Raw genomic sequence first — 19,240 nt, forward strand, 5'->3', positions numbered from 1 at the left:
AGGAGGGCCCCTCCATGATTTTGAAGAAATTATAAAAGAGATTGTCTCCTCACTGTGGGGGGAAATGTCTGAGCTCACTTCCAGGTTTGAAAGCCCACCAATTCCTGAGCTTGAAAACCTACCAATCCCTGAGTTCAAAAACTCACCAATCTATGAGCTCAGAAAAACCCACCAATCTGTAGTTTGGTTATTTTTTTTTAACTCTTTGGGGGCCTGCCACCCAGTCCCCAAATAAATACACAGAGGCTTATTCTTACTTATGAATGCCCAGCCTTAGCTTGGCTTGTTCCTAGCCAGCTTTTCTAACTTAAATTATCCATTTCTCTTTAACTATGTTTTGCCTCTGGGCTTTTTACCTTTCTTTATTCTATGTATCTTTCTTTCCTTCTTACTCTGTGGCTGGCTGTGTGGCTGTGTGGCTGGCCCCTGGTGTCCTCCTCTCCTCTTTTCTGGCTCCTCACTCCTCTTTCTTCTAAACCTAGATTTCTTCTATTTATTTTCTCTGCCTGGCAGCCCCACCTATTTCTCTCTCCTGTCTTACTATTGGCCAGTCTGCTCTTTATTTAGACCAATCAGGTGTTTTAGGCAACAAAGTAACACAGCTTTACAGAGTTAAACAAATGCCACATAAAAGAATCCAACACATTTTTGCATCATTAAACAAATATTCCACAGAATAAACAAATGTAACTCATCTTAAACTAATATTCCACAGAATCAATCCCTCAGCTCAAAGCCCACCAATCCCTGTATTAAAAATAATAAGTGGTGATGGTTACCATGCATAAAGGTCATGAGGCACGAGCCACGACAAAACCCAGTATCAGAGCTTTATCAGGGGGAGGGGCGTCAAAAGAACAAGGCCTGGGGAGAAGCAAGTGCAGAGTGCAGAGAGAGAAAATAGAGAAGAGATAGTGGGGGGGGGGGGGGCGGGGACAGAATAGAGAGGAGGAGGAGTCTGTGTCCAGCTTTTTAAGGGCTCCTGAGCACATGCACAGGCTGGCTTACGCAGCTACACCACGCATCTGTTGATTGTGTGACCACGTAATCACCAGTACACACTGATGACGTCAGACGCAAGACATATTGCTTAGCTCCTGAACTGCATGTGTGGGGTCATGCAGCTGGAGTGGGGGCAGAATCCTAACACCCTGGACTTGGCCCAAGCTCAGGACTTGAAATCCTACCAATCCCCACCCTGGAAATCTCTGCCCCCAAGAAACCCCTTATAAGTTCAGTTCCCTGCTGCTTCTCTCCACCCTTTTGTGTCTTTCACAATAAATCTCTTGTGTGAGGTTTGTTGTGCGGTGTGATTTTGGTAATCCTTGGCCAGAAAGCCTTTCCCCTCAGAGCCGCAACACTTGTAGTTCATGGCCAGACCTAAAGGATTAGCGGCTCCTCAATTCAGATATGGAACCTTTTACTGATGAGAGCTGAAGCCTATGACAGGGGAATAGCTCCTTACACATCAAGAGACTCAAACCAACAATAATATATCAAGGAAGGGGACTGCTTGCCTCAGGGGACAAAGAAGGCAAAAACAGAGTCCAAGTCCTCCAGCTCCGAGAAGCTGTCTGGGCTCCCCTGGCTCTGGCAGTGATACACTACCAGGCTCACACAAAGAGCCGAGGTCTAGTCCATGAAGCCATAGCTCCAAAGTCTCCTCTCATTACACCCAGAACTCCCCTCATATAGACCAGAAAAGGAGAAAAAAACAAACAAACAAAAATTGATGTGGGCCAGTGAGATGGCTCAGTGAGTCAAGTTCCTGCTGTCGGGCCTGATGACCTGAGTCTGAGTCCCAGGACCAGCTGGAGGAAAGAGAGAATCAATGCTCACAGGTTGTTTTCTGGCCTCCACGTGAACACTGTAGCGTGCCCATTCACCCACCCACACACACACACACACACACACACACACACACACTCAATAATTAAATAAATAAGTTTAAATGTAAAAAACAAAACAAAACACAAAAACCTGATAACAGGGCTACTAAAAATCAGGAGGGCTGTCTGAATACCACTGATAGAAAACAATAATACCCACAGCAACCCCAGCTCCCAACCTAGTCTGACAAGCTCACACAGCAACCCCTCCGGGGAAAACCGCCCTATGAGAACTGTTGCAAGAAGCTGATTATGGTGGCCCTCTTGATCTCAGCACTTGGGAGGCCAGCCTAGGCTCCAGAGGGAGTTGGGGTTCCAGAACAACCAGGGCTGTCTGGAAAACAATCAACGAGAAGAAATGTTGCAGATATATTTGGTGGTGCCGAGGTTGCCGACAATGACCCAATAAGCTAACAAGGACTATCTGCACCGTGCTCAGAATAATCCCAAGCGGGGACCCCATGTCAACACAAAAGCTAGAGTCCTACACATTTAAACATCTAGAAGTGTTCTTTACTGACGTTGAACCCAACAGAAGGGACCAATAGTCGCTGCTTGTGATGTGCGCATTCTCAGGCTGGGTAGAATCCTCTCCTTCCTGCACAGAGAATTAACTTGGAACTTGTGCACATGCTACCACCCCCAACCTTTAGGCATGGTCGTGAAAATAAGTAAGACTTTTAAAATGACACTGGCCGGGGGCTGGAGAGATGGCTCAGAGGTTAAGAGCACTGGCTGCTCTTCCACAGGTTCTGAGTTCAATTCCCAGCAACCACATGGTGGCTCACAAACACTATAGTGGGATCTGATGCCCTCTTCTGGCAAAAGTTGTACATGCAGATAGAGCACGCATGCATAAAATTAAAAAAAAAAAAAAATGGCACTGGCCAAACGTTGCCCAGAAACAGACCTCCCTTGATCAGAAATTCTGCCACCTATACTATTTGGGGTGCACTGTGCGCTCTGTAAGTGTGGTTACTCTCCTTTTGAAATAATGCTTGGCCCCTTCACCACTTCCACTGCTCCCAAAGGATTCAGGGAACCTCTGAGAGGATGGACACACCTGCCTCCAGTGTTGTTTTTGGTTTTGTTTGTTTTATTTTGAGACAGCGTTTCTCTGGCCATCGTGGAACTCACTCTGTAGACCGGGCTGGCCTCGAACTCACAGAGATCTGCCTGTTTCTGCCTCCCGGGTGCAGGGATGAAAAGCTTGGCCACACCCACTGCCCGGCTTCCAGCGGTCCTTGAAAGACTTAGCTGACATTGTACAGCAAGGTCGAAGGTGACAAGCTATGGACAGAGCACAAGGCTGTTGTGGACCCAAGCCAGGAGTGCACCACAAGAGCTGAGCCTCTCAAAATGACTTCAGGATGGAGGCTCAGCTTCTCCTCTGCTCCCTGGTGTCCATCCTGATCCCATAGATGCACATCTGAGCCAGTTCCCCAACCTTGTCCCAGGGCAGCTCCCATTCCTGGACACCCACAATATAATGCACCATTTCCCCAGAGGGTATTTTTTTCTGCCTTATCTCCTTTGGGTGGTATTACTTGAGACTAGGCCAACCATGGATCATCCCCCAGACATCATCATGCTGTGACAGAACTAACCACACCAAGAATGCCAATGATGATTCATTTTGGAGATGGCCCCAGCCAGTGACAGCCTAAGGACGAGGGGCCAGAGGGCAAAACGATTATGAGGAAACCTATTGGTGTTACCTTAAATACTGGCCGTGTGTGGACTTTGCCGTGAAAGGGAGCTCCCACAGAGGGACAAGGAATTAAGGATATAATGGGTCATTGTGAGGGGAACCTGGGAGGAATAATATGGGAACTGACCGTAGAGAAACCCTTCATGTGGGAAAGCCGTGTCTCAAAATACTGGCTTTTGTAAATGCCAGCCACGAGTTCCTGAACCTAACAGACCTATCTCTAGGTCAAGCCTGCTGAATGTGCTTGTGTGAAGGACAGGGTACCTATACTGGGGTAGGAACGACTAACCAAAGCCAGACTAATAACACAAAAGGGCATATTTAACTGGACCACCTGCTCAGGTCACAGAAGAAGGCCAATGTGTGGGGAATGAAGGGGGCTGTAACAGCCTAGTTAAAAAAGCAGTAGCTAGGCTGGGTGGTGGTGGTGGAGAATGCCTTTAATCCCAGCACTTGGGTAGCAGAAGCAGGCGGATCTCTGTGAGTTCAAGGCCAGCCTGGTCTACAGAGTGAGTTCCAAGACAGCCAAGACTGTTACACAGAGAAACCCTGTCTCGAAAAAAAACAAAAACAAAACAAAACCCCACCGCACTAGTTCCTAATGGTACATACCTCACCTGCCCCTAACGTGTCTACACCTGCTACCCAGGAGACAGATGCAGACCAGTACCCTACTTAGATGTGCTCCCAGGAAGCGAGGTCCAGCAATACTTACATCCCTGAGAGTCAAGAAATAAAAGAACTCCTGCACTTTTAGCAGTCCTGCTAGGAACGGCCCTGATGGGGCCCGTGGTGACCGGTTCCGCAGCAATAGGCATCCAGCAAGTTCTGCTCAGTCAGGTCCCTACTCAGATCAACGATTGACCATTGCTCAGGAAAGCCTAGACACTCTCCAGAATCAGAGAAAGTCTTGGGTGGCAATGTTTCTCCAAACTGTAGAGGATTAGATTTGATTACCACCAAAGAGGAAGGCATATCCATGGTTTTAAATGAAGAATACTGTTTTATGCTAATTAATCAGAAATAGTACAAGAAATTTTTAGAAAAGATTAAGGCAAGAGGTACAAATGAGAGCCTCTGGAGTACAATATGGACAACATGGGGACCCTGGCTGACTCTGCTGCGGGACCTCTTAAGATGATAATGCAAGGACTTATATTAGGACCATACGTCTTAACCACCCTTTCCAGGTTCATCAGAACTGGAATGAAAGCGATAAAACCATGACAGGCCAGGAGTAGCAGCCCATTTCTTCAGGATCAGTTCACAGGTCCTAAGGAGCTAAAGGGAGCATGCAGTAGAAAAAGGCAGAAAAGGCCAATTATGCGATATTGATTTATCAGCTTATTCAGTGATCTGCTCAAGTCACTGCTTGCGCTGCCTATTGGCCCAGCGTGACTTGTCACCTGGAACAGAATGTTCTAGAGAAACAGCTGAAAAGATGGGTCGTTGCCCTGCCATAGAGGCCACAATCGCTTCTGTAAAATCTCGCTTGTCTGCCCCACCTGTGGTTTTAGAGTATAAGGCGAGAATACAAACCGGACTGGGGATTGAAGCCCGAGGAACTATCCTGGCTCCAGTCTACCAGGGACTTCTCTTCCACCGCCACTGGTGTCTGGGTGCTTATTCCAGAAAGAGTCCCACATGAAAGGATTGTTTCCCTTACTTTTCTCTCCTTCCTGCATGAGTTCTGGAGACGGAACTCAGGTTGTCAGGCTTGGCAGCAGGGGTCTTCATCCATTCACCCATCTCTCTAGTGCTGTTTTTAGATTTTTGAGACAAACTCTGACTCTATAGGCCAGGCTAGCCTGAGAGTCAGCATATAACTCAGGAGAGCCTCAAATCCATAGCAATACACTTCAGTGGAATTATAGACACACATCACTGTCTGGCCAGGTTGTTTATTTTATGTATATAGTGTTATTTATATTTATGAGGAAGGCTATGTCAGAGCTACATCCCTAACCTCGTTTATTTTTAATAGAGTACTGCATGAGCATAGAAAGACAGTTACATTTTTAGGTTCACAGTGTGATTTTTTTATTTAAAACTACTATTCTTGCTGGTCAGTGGTGGCACAGGCCTTTAATCCCAGCATTTGGGAAACAGAGACAGGCAGATCACAGAGAAAACCTTTCTTGAAAAGCCAAAACCAAGCCAAACTAAAAAAGCCGGGCAGTGATGGCGCACGCCTTTAATTCCAGCATTTGTGAGGCAGAGGCAGGTGGATCTCTGAGTTTGAGGCCAGCCTGGTCTACAGAGTGAGTTCCAGGACTGTTACAGAGAGAAACCCTGGTTTGTTTGTTTGACAGAGAGAAAGCCTGGTTGTTTCTTGTTTTTTTTTTTTTTTTTTTTTTTTTTTTTTGGCGGGGGTGGGGGGTGGGGGGTGAGGGGGGTGGGGAGGAGGTGGTGTTGCGGGGGGAGTAGAGAAAGGACATGAAAGTAGGAGGACTTTGGGGAAGTAGGGGTTTTGGTGGGAGGAGAAGGGAGTAAAAGAAGGTAATGGGGGAATATTATCAAAGTTCATTATATATGTATGAAATTGTAAAATTAAAAAAAAAAAACTCAAAAGAAAAAAACTACTCTTCCCAGCATGCCCTCGGGAGGGAGCTTTGGAATGGGGGTGTGGGTAGCACTAGAACCACATTTCCCGAAATGCATCTCCCATTTCGCCCACTTTTAGCCTATGGGAATTGTCGTTATACAGAGACTGTCATTCACAAAGTCCAGCGTGCATTTGGAGGCTGGCTTTCTGGATAGGAAAAGGGCAACCGCAGAGCATGTTGGGAAGGCGTCCCGACCGGGGCGACCCTTACTCGCCAACGCATGCGTTTAAACTACAACTCCCAGAGGGCCGTGCATGAGGAGGAAGGCGGGTTCTCCTGCCGGAAGTCAGCTATAGCCCTGGGCCCCACAACTGCAGGCAGAGCCGGAGCCGCCCAGTTTCCGCGGGACCCGGGCCTCTGGGGTCCGGACAGGGGTCGCCATGGTAACGAGGGGAGCGTCGTACCGGGGACGGGCTGGAAGGGAGGGTCCACGCACGGACCGCGGAGTTTCGATTCGGAGCTGACAGGCTTCCTCCTGCCGTGGATGGGCCGGGCCGGGCGCAGGCTCCCGGGCTTGGGGTCGGAAAGGCAGATCAGGGCCTCGATGCTGCACTGCGGGGTGTACTTGGGGTTCCAAGCCAGAGGATGTGGAGGGGAAGGAGTCTCCAGGGGAGGGACTGCCCTGGTGGGAGACATTTGGGGGGAGATTTTGAAACCCCAGAGGCGGGAGAAGACATTGGAGATGAGGAGGAGATAATGGAGGAGAACTAGAGACTCTACAGAGTGGGTAGGGAGGCTTCCTTATGGGAAGGGAGCACAAGTGTTGGGACAAGTCGGATATGGCCAGGGGGAGAGACTCTCTCAAGGGAGGAAGAGGACCCTGGAGACCGGAAGTCGCCCACACACACACACACACCCCGTAGGATTTAGGGTTAGGTTGCTGCAAAAGGAGAGCGGACTGGAAGTTGAGAGTGGATTCTAGAAGAGAATGGGAAGCAGCTGAACAGAACTTTCCATAGAGGAGAGGTCTGGGTGGGTGCAAAATAGGCTTGGAGACTTGACATTTGAGGTGGGGGAGAACTTTGGGAGCAGGGCCTGAGCACTGGATTTAGGGGGAACTTCCACCTCCAAGATGGGGCTTTTGGACGGGGACGTGGGAAAGAAAGGAAATGGTATAGGGGATGTCAGAACAGGAAATGAGTCTTCGCCCAAAGAGCAGGGGACTTGGAGGCGCAATGATCTTTGTAACAAGGAAAGGGAGGAGGGATGCTTGTAATGAAGGCTGGAAGAGGCTTCATGGAGAGGGGCCAAAGGGGAGGAGATGGAGGTTAGGGAACATCCGGGGAGGTGGTTGGGAGGCTCCCTGGGGTGGGGGAGACAGGGTCAAGGGCTTCTCAGATGTGTTCCCAGGGATGGAATGATGAATGATTCTCACGTAGCGGTTAAGGACACGGGGCTCACCTCGGCCCTGCCCTCCAGCTGCTCTTCCCATAGGCGCCTGGACCTGGCTCTGCCTTAGCCTGCCTGTTGGGCGCGCCCACCCCTTTCCTCTCTGGGCTGCCCAGAACTGGGTTTCCCTGGCTCAGCAGAAGGAGTTCTTAGAAGGAGCGTGTAACATCCTGTTCCCGTTTCTCTGCTTAGGTTGGGTAAGGCGGATAGATTGAATGAAGAATAAGGCTCAGGGAAGACAGTGAAAGCCCGTAAAGAATCCAGGGCTCAGGGTACAGACTTTGAGCGGCTAGCTCTGCTTTCTGGTTGTGATATCTGCTTTCTCTGGGCCTTAGCTTTATCATCTGTAAAATGGGCAGGAGCGTGCCTGTCTAGGATAGATAGGGCTCAAAGCCAGGCTTCCCAGCAGGGAAACTTTGAAACATGCTGAGGATTGAATCTAGGGTCTTGGGCATGCTGCATAAATATTTTCCCCTCGGCTAAATCTACACCCTTGTGGTTTCTCTCTCCCTCCTTCCTTCGTTTCTGTTCCTCCCTCTGCTCATTCTCTATCCTTTTTTTTCAGTTGAGGGTGGAACCCAGGGCCTTGTGCATGGTAGTCAAGTACCCTGCCACTGAGCTACACTTCAGCCCATTCTTGTGCTCTATTTACTTTACATCATGTGTGTGGAGGTCACAAGCAACCTGCAGGAGGCAGATCTTTCCTTTTACCATGTGGGTCCTAGGGATCACACTCAGGTCTTCAGGCCTGTAGACCCGTACCCACTGAACCATCCCACTGGCTCCCTTCTTTTCTTTTTTTAAAGATTAATTTATTATGTCTGCCTGCACACCAGAAAAAGGCACCAGCTCTCATTACAGACAGTTGTGAGCCACCATGTGGGTGCTGGGAATTGAACTCAGGACCTCTGGGGCAGCCAGTGCTCTTAACCTCTGAGCCATCTCTCAGCTCTCCTCCCCTTTTTTATTTTTCATTTTGAGACAAGGTGTTAACATGTAGCTGAGGCTGCCCTTGAACTCCCAACTTCCCTGACCTAGCCTTCACGGTAGCTGCGATTACAGATGTACATCACTATCTGGCTTGGACATGAGTTCCTGAAAGTGAAATGACCACACGCCTTTTAATGCTAGTAAGAGGTTGGGGTTTTATGATGCGTGGTACACGGTAGCCGTGTGCTGCACCTCTCATAGGTGTTACGCTGTTCATTAGTCTAAGGGGGGGAATCCCATTATGCCCATTACACAGAAGGGGAAGCTGAGGCCCACAGTAGTTAAGTGGTCCGCCCATGAGCATACAGCCACCGCCTGATAGTACTAGGATGCTTCCTAGCTCAGGAGTGTGTGCTTTTAGCTATGTGGCTGAATGCTAATTTTACTCGGTGGGTACTGGGCACAGTGCTAAGCACTTGTGGCTTCAAGTCCCCCCGTTGTTGTCTTGTTTTCCGTGGTGCTGGGGATCGAGCCCCAGGCCTTGAGCATGCTAGGCAAGCACTCTATCACTGCAGTCCATCCTCTTTATTTTCAGACAGGGTCTCACCAAGTAGCCTAGGCAGGACTTGAACTTGTGATCCTCTTGCCTCAGCCTCCCAAAAAGCTGGGATGACAGGCCTGTGCCACCAAGTCCAACCTGACTTACCTTTCAGAATTGCCCTGTGACTGGTGACCTAACATTTTGGGACCTTAGTAACCAACTTCTGAGCCAGACAGAAAATAGGCTGACACAGAGCGTGTGTGTGGTTTGAGCCATGGGTGGATGTCACACAGAGTTTACTGCTCACATTACGCTGAGGACCCCCGAGCAGTTATTGTATTTAAACGTCAAGGCTCACTTGCTCTCCCTTAAGTTCCAGGTTTGCCTGGATAACGGTGAGTTCCAGGCCACTCTTGGCAAAATGAGAGGCAGAAAGTGGTAACAGTTGTACAGCTGTGAAGGGACTAAGGGACTACCCTAAATTATCCTCAGAGCATTTGAAGGGGTGGAGTTGCTGGTATCTGGTTTTGTTTTGTTTTGTTTTTTGAGACCAGGTCTTGTTATGTAGCCTTGGCTGGTCTGGAACTCAGCATGTAGACCAGGCTTGCCTCACTCATACTTACACTTTTTCTGCTGCCTCTGCCTCCAGGGTGTTGGGATTCCATCAAGCACCAGTAAAGCTAGCTGGTGTGTGGAATTGTGTTTAGTAAGTAGGCTGGAGAAGTGGCCTGGTGGATAGAGCGAGCATTTGCTGCCCAAACCCACGGGGTAAATTGTGATCCTAAGCTGAGCATGGTAGTTCAGCCGCAGTCCCAGGACCAGGAAGGCAGAGTCAGAAGGACCCTGGGGCTATGGCCAGCCAAGTGGGAGAGCTACAGGTCCGGTGAATGACTCCAGGTATGCAGCCGAAAGACAAGGAATGCACACCTAGAGACGCGTACAGTGTTTCTCTAGTCCAAGGTGGAGAACAACCTTGAACGTATGGCGTATATACATGCAAATAGGTGAGCAAGCGGCCACCGGGGCCCACACGGGTAATCTCTGAACTTTGAGAGGCTAAGACTGGGGGGCTGCCGCAAGTCCCAAGTCAACCTAGGCTGCACAGGGGACCCTGTCTTAAAAAACAACAACAAAAACAAACAAGCAAACAAACAGAAAAGCAAGGGCTGGAAGGATGGCCCAATGGCTAAGAGCACCGACTGCTCCTGCCGAGGATCCGAGTTTGGTTCCCAGCACCCACATCAGGTGGCTCACAACTACCTATAACTCCAGCTCCAAAGGATCTGATGCTTCTGGTCTCTGTGGGCACCTGCACCCAAGCGGACATACGAACACAGAGAACAAGAACCAGCTGAGCTCTGTTGCACACCTGTAATCCCAGTATTTGGGAAGTGGCGGTAAGAGGAGCAGGAGTTCAAGGTCTGCTTGACTTTATAGTAAGTTTGAGGCTAGCCTGGGCTATGCAAGACCCTGTCTTAAAAAAGAAAAAAAAAAAAGCGTATGTAGTAGGAACTCAGACACAAGAAGTCTTTTGTTTTCAAGATTTATTTATTTATTTATGCATAGGAGTGCTCTATTTGCACGTATGCCTGAATGACAGAAGAGGGCATCAGATCCCATTACAGACGGTTGTGAGCCACCATGTGGTTGCCGAGGAATTGAATTCAGGACCCCTGGAGGAGCAGCCAGTGTTCTCAACCACTAAGTCATTTCTCCGGTCCCAGACACACGAAGTCTTAATACAAGCATGTATTCAGTACCTATTTAGCCATCATTGAGCTTCATTAATTACTTGTAGCTCAGTGGTAATGCCTATCATCCCCTGCTGGAGGCATGACTCAGTGGTAGAGCCCCTGCCTAGAATCCCCCAGTGAGGGGCTGGGGTGTGGCTCAGTGGTAGAGCCCCTGCCTAGAGTCCCCCAGTGAGGGGCTAGGGTGTGGCTCAGTGGTAGAGCCCCTGCCTAGACTCCCCCAGTGAGGGGCTGGGGGTGTGGCTCAGTGGTAGAGCCCCTGCCTAGAATCCCCCAGTGAGGGGCTGGGGGTGTGGCTCAGTGGTAGAACATTTGCCTAGAATCCCCCAATGAGGGGCTGGGGGTGTGGCTCAGTGGTAGAGCCCCTGTGAGGGGCTGGGGTGTGGCTCAGTGGTAGAGCCCCTGCCTGTCTTGCACAAGGCCTGGGGTGCTTCCCCAGCACTGTAAACCAGCCCCCATCTCTGATAAGATGAGGCATCTTGGGAAATGTGATTTGAGGGTGAGGAAGTAGCTTCTGAGATGCATGTGAGATGAACTGAAGCCTGAGACTTGGTCAGATGCTCAATGGAAGAAGGGTTGCAGGGATCTGGATCAAGCCTATGTCCTTCCGGCCCAGCAGGGCCCAGGGAGGCAGTCATGGAAAGCTGGCTGTGGGGAGACCCGCCATCTTTCCTATAGGGTGTCTGGTGGTACCCACCCTGAGCCGCGCCCCAGCCTCTCTCACTTCCTCCCCTCCTTGCTCTAGATCCGCTTCATCCTCATCCAGAACCGGGCGGGCAAGACACGCCTGGCCAAGTGGTACATGCAGTTTGATGATGATGAGAAACAGAAGCTGATCGAGGAGGTACACGCCGTGGTCACCGTCAGGGATGCCAAGCACACCAACTTTGTGGAGGTGACTGACACCCTTCCCATTCCTCTTTCCTACTTCCCTGGCCCCTCCGCCTCCTCCTGCCTCTAATAGCAGCACAGCCCATGACCTCCTCTCCTCCATTCTTCCACTCCGCGTGCCGTTAGCTCCTTCTCTTTTTCAGGGGTTGGGAGGATGGCTCAGTGAGTAAAGCGTTTGTTACGTAGCACCAGGAGTTGAATTTGGACCCTTAACACCCACAAACTTCGTTCAGGTGACTTCAGCCAAGATAGAAAGGGCTGAGGGAGTAGAAGGAGATGTTTTCAGAGCAACGAACATTCCAAGCCTCGAGGGGCGGAGGCGGGGGAATGGCCAGTGTGAAGGCCCTGAGGCAGAAGCACAGGTGGAGAGTTCCAGAATGAGCTGACAGGGAGAATCAGTGTGGCTGAGATCCTGAGCCACAGAAGGGTTTCGACACGGGACATGGGTTGGCACAAGCTTCCAGGATCTCCCATGGGTTTGGGTATTGTTTATTTATTATTGTAGAAGAGAGCAGGAATGCCATGGAGTATATGTGTTTGGAGGTCCGAAGACAACTTGTGAAGTCATTTCTCCTTCCACCTTATGGACTGAGGAGCTAGGCTTTGGAAGTGCCTTTACCTGCTGGCCATGTTTTAGCTATGAGTTTCTGTTGTTTTTCCGTTTGTTTGGTTGATTGGTTTTGGTTTTTCAAGACAGGGTTTCTCTTTGGAGCCTGTTCTAGAACTCATTCTGTAGACTAGGCTAGCCTCTGCCTCCCAAGTGCTGGGATTAAAGGTGTGCACCACCGCCGCCGAGCTTGTTTGTTTTTTAAAACAGGGTCTCATGTGCCTCCAGCCTGCCTCAAACTCGCTGTCTAGCTGAGAATGGCCTTGAATTTCTAATTCTCCTGCCTCTACCTCCCAAATGTTTGGATTACCTTAGTTTTGCTTTTTGAGACAGGGTCTCACTCTGTAGCGCAGGCTAGCCTGAAACTCACTGTGTGGTCCAGGCTTGCTTTGAACTTGAAGCAGTCCTCCAGCCTCATTCTCCTTGGTGCTGGGATTGCAGGCCTGTACCAGCACACCTGATTAGAGTCCCCCTCAGGGAGCAAGAGCAGAGGCAGGAGCCCCTCGATGTGGTACCCCTGGATGTGGTAGCAGTGGGATACTGCAGAGGGATGCTGGTGAGGAGCCAGCATCACAGGGGGGGGGGGGGCTCTCTTTGAGCTCCCAGCTGGACAGCTTTGTTCTTCCAAGATACAAGCCCCCCAAAAAGAGTAGGTTGAGGGTGCAGAGCAGGAGGGAGGTGTTGGGAGGGTGTGGTAGTCACCAGTAAGGGAGAGGCTGGGGAGGGGAACAGAAATAAAGTGCCGGCGTTGGAGATCTCCGGGCTCAGGGACCACCGGGACAGTGAGGAGGCCCCACACCAGTGCCACTCCATCTCATTCCAAGTCCTCACGTCTAGGGACAGCTCAGGAGCCCATTGCACGTTGAGCCTGTTAGAGAAGCTGAGCGTGACCCGTGGTGTCCCCGGGGCTACCTCGTGTTGGGCTACCACTGAGCAGCTGCATTGAGGTCACCCACATCCTAATTCCTGAGAGGAGTGTGTGACACTACATGGCAAGGGGGACATGGCCAATCAATTTAAGAGCCTTGGTGGATACTAGGCCTGGTGGCTCACACCGTTGATACCAGCACTGAGGAGGCAGGAGCAGGCAGACCTCTGTGAGTTCAAGGCCAGCCTGGTCCACATAGAGAGTTCCTGGCCGGCCAGAGCTACACATTGAAACCCTGTCTCAAAAAAAAAAAAAGTTTCACGGCAGCCTGAGGATATAGCTCAGTGTGTTTGCCTAGAGTGCGTGAAGTGCTGCGCTCAAACCAGAACCACGTGACATGGGCGTGGTAACATATGCCTGTAACCCTAGCACTTGAGAAGCAGAGGCAGAGGTTAAGGAGACTGAAGTCATCCTCAGCTACATAGTGAGTTTAAGTTCAAGATAGGCTACGTAGACACTTTGTCCTTCCCCCGACCCCCCCCCAAAATGCATGCCTTGTAACCCTAACCCTGTGGAGCATGCCTGTGACCCCAGCCCTGAGCTGCATGCCTGTGACCCCAGCCCTGAGCTGCATGCCTGTGACCCCAGCCCTGAGCTGCATGCCTGTGATCCCAGCCCTGCGCTGCATGCCTGCGACCCCAGCCCTGAGCTGCATGCCTGCGACCCCAGCCCTGAGCTGCATGCCTGTGACCCCAGCCCTGAGCTGCATGCCTGCGACCCCAGCCCTGAGCTGCATGCCTGTGACCCCAGCCCTGAGCTGCATGCCTGTGACCCCAGCCCTGAGCCGCATGCCTGTGATCCTAGCCCTGAGCCGCATTCCTGTGACCCCAGCCCTGAGCTGCATGCCTGCGACCCCAGCCGTGAGCTGCATGCCCGCGACCCCAGCCCTGAGCTGCATGCCTGTGACCCCAGCCCTGAGCTGCATGCCTGTGATCCTAGCCCTGAGCCGCATTCCTGTGACCCCAGCCCTGAGCTGCATGCCTGTGATCCTAGCCCTGAGCTGCATGCCTGTGATCCTAGCCCTGAGCTGCATTCCTGTGACCCCAGCCCTGAGCTGCATGCCTGCGACCCAGGCGCTGAATTCTTGTGTGTGTTCGTATTTGCGGCAGGGCAGGGTGTGGAGGCTGAGGTCAGCCTTGAGTGTCATTCCTCAGGAGCTGTCTACCTTGTGTCTTGAGATAGGATCTCACTGAGGCCTGGGGCTCACTGGTTGGTCTAATCCCACCTGTCTCAGCCTCACCAGCACTGGGAGTAAAGCATGTGGTGCCTTTTTTATTGTGTAGTGAGCCCTTTAGGGATGAGCTGTTCCCAACACCTTTTCCCTTTAGACATAGTCTCACTGTAGCCCCGGCTACCTCCAACCCTGACGATCCTCCTGTCTTTGCCTCCAAGCTGACGGTTTTCCCCACACTTGGGAAGCTGAGGTGGAAAGATCAGGAAAATGTTGAAGCTAGTCTTGTCTGTATATAAAGATATAGCCAGAGTTATATAGAGAAACTGTGTCTCAAAAAATAATAAATAAATCATAAAAAGGATGAGTTGAGCTGAAGAGTAAATATCCCAGGACCCACAAAATGTGTAGTTCCCCACAGTTACCACCAGGTGGTGCTCCACACACATCCAAGAGAACCAGGGTTTGCCTAAACCAGCCACATCTGTGTGTGTCTGTGAGCAGTGCACTGCTCCTTTTGTATTTTCACTGTGCTGAGGCCAGAACCCAGGGCCTCCTGCATGCTAGGCAGGGGCTCCACCACTGAGCCACACCCCCACCCCTCACTGGGGGATTCTAGGCAGAGGCTCCACCACTGAGCCACACCCCAGCCCCTCACTGGGGGATTCTAGGCAGGGGCTCCACCACTGAGCCACACCCCAGCCCCTCACTGGGGGATTCTAGGCAGGGGCTCTACCACTGAGCTACACCCCCAGCCCTTCATTGGGGGATTCTAGGCAGGGGCTCTACCACTGAGCCACACCCCAGCCCCTCACTGGGGGATTCTAGGCAGGGGCTCTACCACTGAGCCACACCCCAGCCCCTCACTGGGGGATTCTAGGCAGGGGCTCTACCACTGAGCCACACCCCAGCCCCTCACTGGGGGATTCTGGGCAGGGGCTCTACCACTGAGCCACGCCCTAGCCCCTCACTGGGGGATTCTAGGCAGGGGCTCTACCATTGAGCCACGCCCCCAGCCCCTGTCCATCTCTTTATTTAGTATACATGCTAATTAGTACACAGAATTAAGTCCACCCTTAGCACGGGTGTCTAGTCTGCGAGCCCTGTGAGCATTGTTCTAATATTTACAATGTGTCGGTTGAACTTCTGTTACTTGAAACTCTAAAATCCAAAATGGCCCCAAATAAGGAACTTGTGTGTTTGTCTGTCTGTCTGTCTGTCTGTGTTGCCCAGGCTGATCTGAAGCCTGGCTGAAGGGATCCTCCTTCCACTCCGCCTCCTGAGTAGCTAGGACTTCAGGGATGCACCGCTACACACAGTCGACTACACACAGTCCGCTACACACAGTCCGCTACACACAGTTCAGAATCTGCAACTTTGGGCCAGGTGTAGTGCTGCACTTCAGTAATTGCAGAACTTGGGAAGTGGAGGCAGGAGGATCAGGAGTTCAAGGCCATCTCAGCTACACAGCCAGTTCAAGTTCAGCCTGGGCTACATGATAGATCCTGTCTTTAAAAACAAAAATCTGGAACTTCATTTCTGCTTTGCATTGAGATAGGGCCCACTACACAGCCCAGACTTTCTTTAAGCTTGTGATCCTCCTGCCACACCCCCTACCCCATCTCACCCGCAGTGCTGGGGTCCCAGCAGCCAGGCTGTGTGCAGTCGCTGCCCTGGCTCCTTCACAGTCTGTTCCCTGTGCCTGGAACTCCCCTGCCTGTCTTCCAGCCCTCAGCTCACCGTTCCCTCTGTCAGGAAGCCTCTCTGACTCCCAGGATGAACGGGACTAGGGCCCCACCCTGAACCCCCAAACCCAATCCTGCCAACCCTGGGGATTTCCGTCCCACTGCCTGAGTGAGTGGCCCTCTGCTGGACCGTGAGCCAAAGCCGGCTCCATCCCTGCTGCCCCTCCCCCAGCCAGGAACAGGGGTGCCTGGGGTCACACACACAGTGGAACAGCTGGCATCTGGCCCCCTCTGCCAGGCTCAGTCCTGACTCCTTTCTGCCCACAGTTCCGGAACTTCAAGATCATCTACCGACGCTACGCTGGCCTCTACTTCTGCATCTGCGTGGACGTCAACGACAACAATCTGGCCTATCTCGAGGCCATCCATAACTTCGTGGAAGTAAGTCACCCCCCGGAGTGCTGGGGTGGCCACTGGCCCCCTCCTCACCTCCCTCTGTGTGCATGGTCTGTCCTTCCAGTCTTCCTCCCCCTCCTCACCTCTCTCACCTACTCCAGCCAACTTCTCTGCCCGTCCCCCAGCAGCTCTGCGTCCGACCCGAGTCATGGTGTGAGTGAGTGTGTCTGCACAGTGGTGGGTGTGCGGAGGTCAGAGACAACGTGAGAGTCAGTGCCCCGGCCTGCTCCGGGCTTGGCAGCAGGCGCCTTACCAGCTGAGCCCTCCTGCTGGCCCTCCGCTGCTGTCTGCTCTGTCACTGGGCCCGTCCGCTCTCTCTGATAACTGGTCTGTGTGTGTGGCCGGGGGTGGGGGGTGGGGGGTGGGGGGTGGGGGGGGGTAGCGTCTTGTTATGTAGCTCAGGATGGCCCGGATGATCTAGTTAGCACAGCTGCCTCTTCCTCCATCCACTGAGGTTTGGTTTTGTTTGTATGTGTGTGTTTGTACAAGTGTGACATATATGCCGGTTCCCAGGGACCCAGAAGGCACCGGACCCCCTGGTGTTGGAGTCACAAGCAGTTGTGAGCCACTTGACGTGGGTGCTGGGAACCAAACTTGAGTCCTAAAAGAGCAACCTGTGCTCTTAACCACTGAGCCGTCTCTCCATTGCACACACCCTCATATCGCCCTGGCTGGCCTCACATTTGGCATATAGCTAGGGGGTGACTTTTAATTCCTGATCTCCTGCCTCTACCTCCCACATGCTAGGATTACAGATGTGGTCCTCCAAGTGGGTTTTATGTGGTGTTGGAGACAGAACCCATTCATGAATGCAGACAAACCCTGGGCTACATCCTCAGGCCTCCCTGCCCGTCTTATTTCATACTTTATTTATTAGTATCATGTGTGTATAATGTCTGTGGTATGTGTGCGCGGGCACACATGTGCCACAGCTCACACGTGGAAGTCAGAGAACAGCTTTGGGAGCTGGTTCTCTCCTCCTGCCGTGGGATATAGGATTTGAACTCAGGTTTGCGCAGCAAGCACTGTTACCCAGCAGGTTAGCCATCTCACCAGCCCGTCAGGCCTGTCTCTCATCCCTGGCCTTCATCTTCCTCTCTCAGGTGTTAAATGAATATTTCCACAATGTCTGTGAATTGGACCTGGTGTTCAACTTCTACAAGGTAGGCTCTTGGGGAAGTGGGCAAGAGGCAGCCATGGGGGGGGGGGGCGCGGGGGTGGAGCCACCAGAGATCTGCCGGGCCCCCCTGATACTATTTCCCTGCTCAGGGCGTAACCACTTGACTCCCGAGGGCTGGCTACTGCAGCAGCCAGCCCTTCCTTCCCTGACCCCAGCTCTCCCGGCCTCCCTTCCTTGCCCAGGTTTACACGGTGGTAGATGAGATGTTCCTGGCAGGTGAAATCCGGGAGACCAGCCAGACGAAGGTGCTGAAGCAGCTGTTGATGCTGCAGTCCCTGGAGTGAGGCGGCCTCCGCCCAGCCCGGCCTGCTGGACCAACCTGCCTGCTCACCCCCTGCCAGGCCCGAGGCTCACCCCAGCAGCCCCTCCCTTCCTCAGCTGCCCCAGAGGAAGGACCCAGCAGGGTCTAGGCCGCATGGGAGGAGGCTGCCACCCACTGCCTCTGGGCCCTCCTTTGATGGCCGAGGCCATCGTGATGTCCCGAGTAACTGTGCCATTGTTGTGTGATGCTGTGAGCGTGCGTGTGTGCAGCCCCCAATAAATCTATGGTCCTGCCTGGCCCGGCTGTCTCTGAGCCCTTGTCCATCTTCCCTCAGGAAGCCTTGGTCCATCAATGAGTCAGTCAACAACACATCTCATTGGGCTAAGAAAAGCAGGGACACCTAAGCATACTTTAGACATGCTTCTGCCCACAGAGGGCCCCCAAGATTGAGGGGTAACTGGTGTGGACACGAAACACTTGCCCAAAGTCCACAGTTCCTCGGACCTGACAGCACCGAGAATCTGCAAGCAGTGCCAGGCTTCATAGCCAGCCCTGGATTATGTTTTGTTTGAGAGATGCCCTTGCTATTAGCTTCACTCACCTGCCTCTCCCTCCCAAGTGCTGAGATTAAGATGTGAGCCACAGGGCCAGCTCAGCCCCTGGATTCTTATCGAGAGGAGCCTTGCCTCCGGCCCCCGAGGTCAGGGATGGCAGTGTCTCTCCACACCCAGCTTCTGAGCAATTTGTGCTTACAAGATTATGAGGAAGGGACCCTAGTTGTCCCTTTTTCCAAGGGACGTGCATAACCCAGGAAGGTGACAGGATTTACCAAAGTTCATTGCCTGTGTTAGGTTGACATGGAGCTGCTCTTGAGAGCTGGCAGGTGGTTCCAGGATGCGTGTTTCTACCTACTAGACCCTGTGGTCGCTGAGAATGTAGGAGCTATGCGTACTGTTTAGTTTCTCATCAACAGCCCTGCTGCCAAGTGAGCTGGGACAATTCCTGGTGTGACTATCCTTAGCCTGGGCCGACTCCAGCTTCTACCCACTGAGTATCACAGTAGACCCTCTGGCCAGTGTGACAACAGAAGATGGCCCTAAAACCTGGCCTGGGAGGCACATGACTCTAATGCCAGATACTTCAGAGACTGAGGCAGAAGGATCACAAATTGAAAGCTTGCCTGTGCTAGAGAATGAGTTCAAGGTCAGTCTAAGGAAATAGGTGAGACCAGATTTCAAAAGTC

The 19,240-nt window shown here is 52.0% G+C and overlaps 1 protein-coding gene across 1 annotated transcript; it reads left to right on the forward strand.

The window, feature by feature from the left end:
* Positions 1–6,405: 6,405 nt before the first annotated feature.
* On the forward strand, positions 6,406–18,294 carry Ap2s1 (adaptor related protein complex 2 subunit sigma 1). The gene is made up of 5 exons (XM_006991469.4): positions 6,406–6,589; positions 11,563–11,712; positions 16,427–16,540; positions 17,659–17,718; positions 17,918–18,294. Exons 1-5 carry the CDS (start codon positions 6,587–6,589, stop codon positions 18,017–18,019), a joined length of 429 nt encoding a protein of 142 aa, XP_006991531.1. The 5' UTR covers positions 6,406–6,586; the 3' UTR covers positions 18,020–18,294.
* The last annotated feature ends 946 nt before the right edge of the window (positions 18,295–19,240 follow it).

The sequence above is a fragment of the Peromyscus maniculatus genome, chromosome 1 (genome assembly GCF_049852395.1).
Source record: "Peromyscus maniculatus bairdii isolate BWxNUB_F1_BW_parent chromosome 1, HU_Pman_BW_mat_3.1, whole genome shotgun sequence".
NCBI classification, from domain to species: domain Eukaryota; kingdom Metazoa; phylum Chordata; class Mammalia; order Rodentia; family Cricetidae; genus Peromyscus; species Peromyscus maniculatus.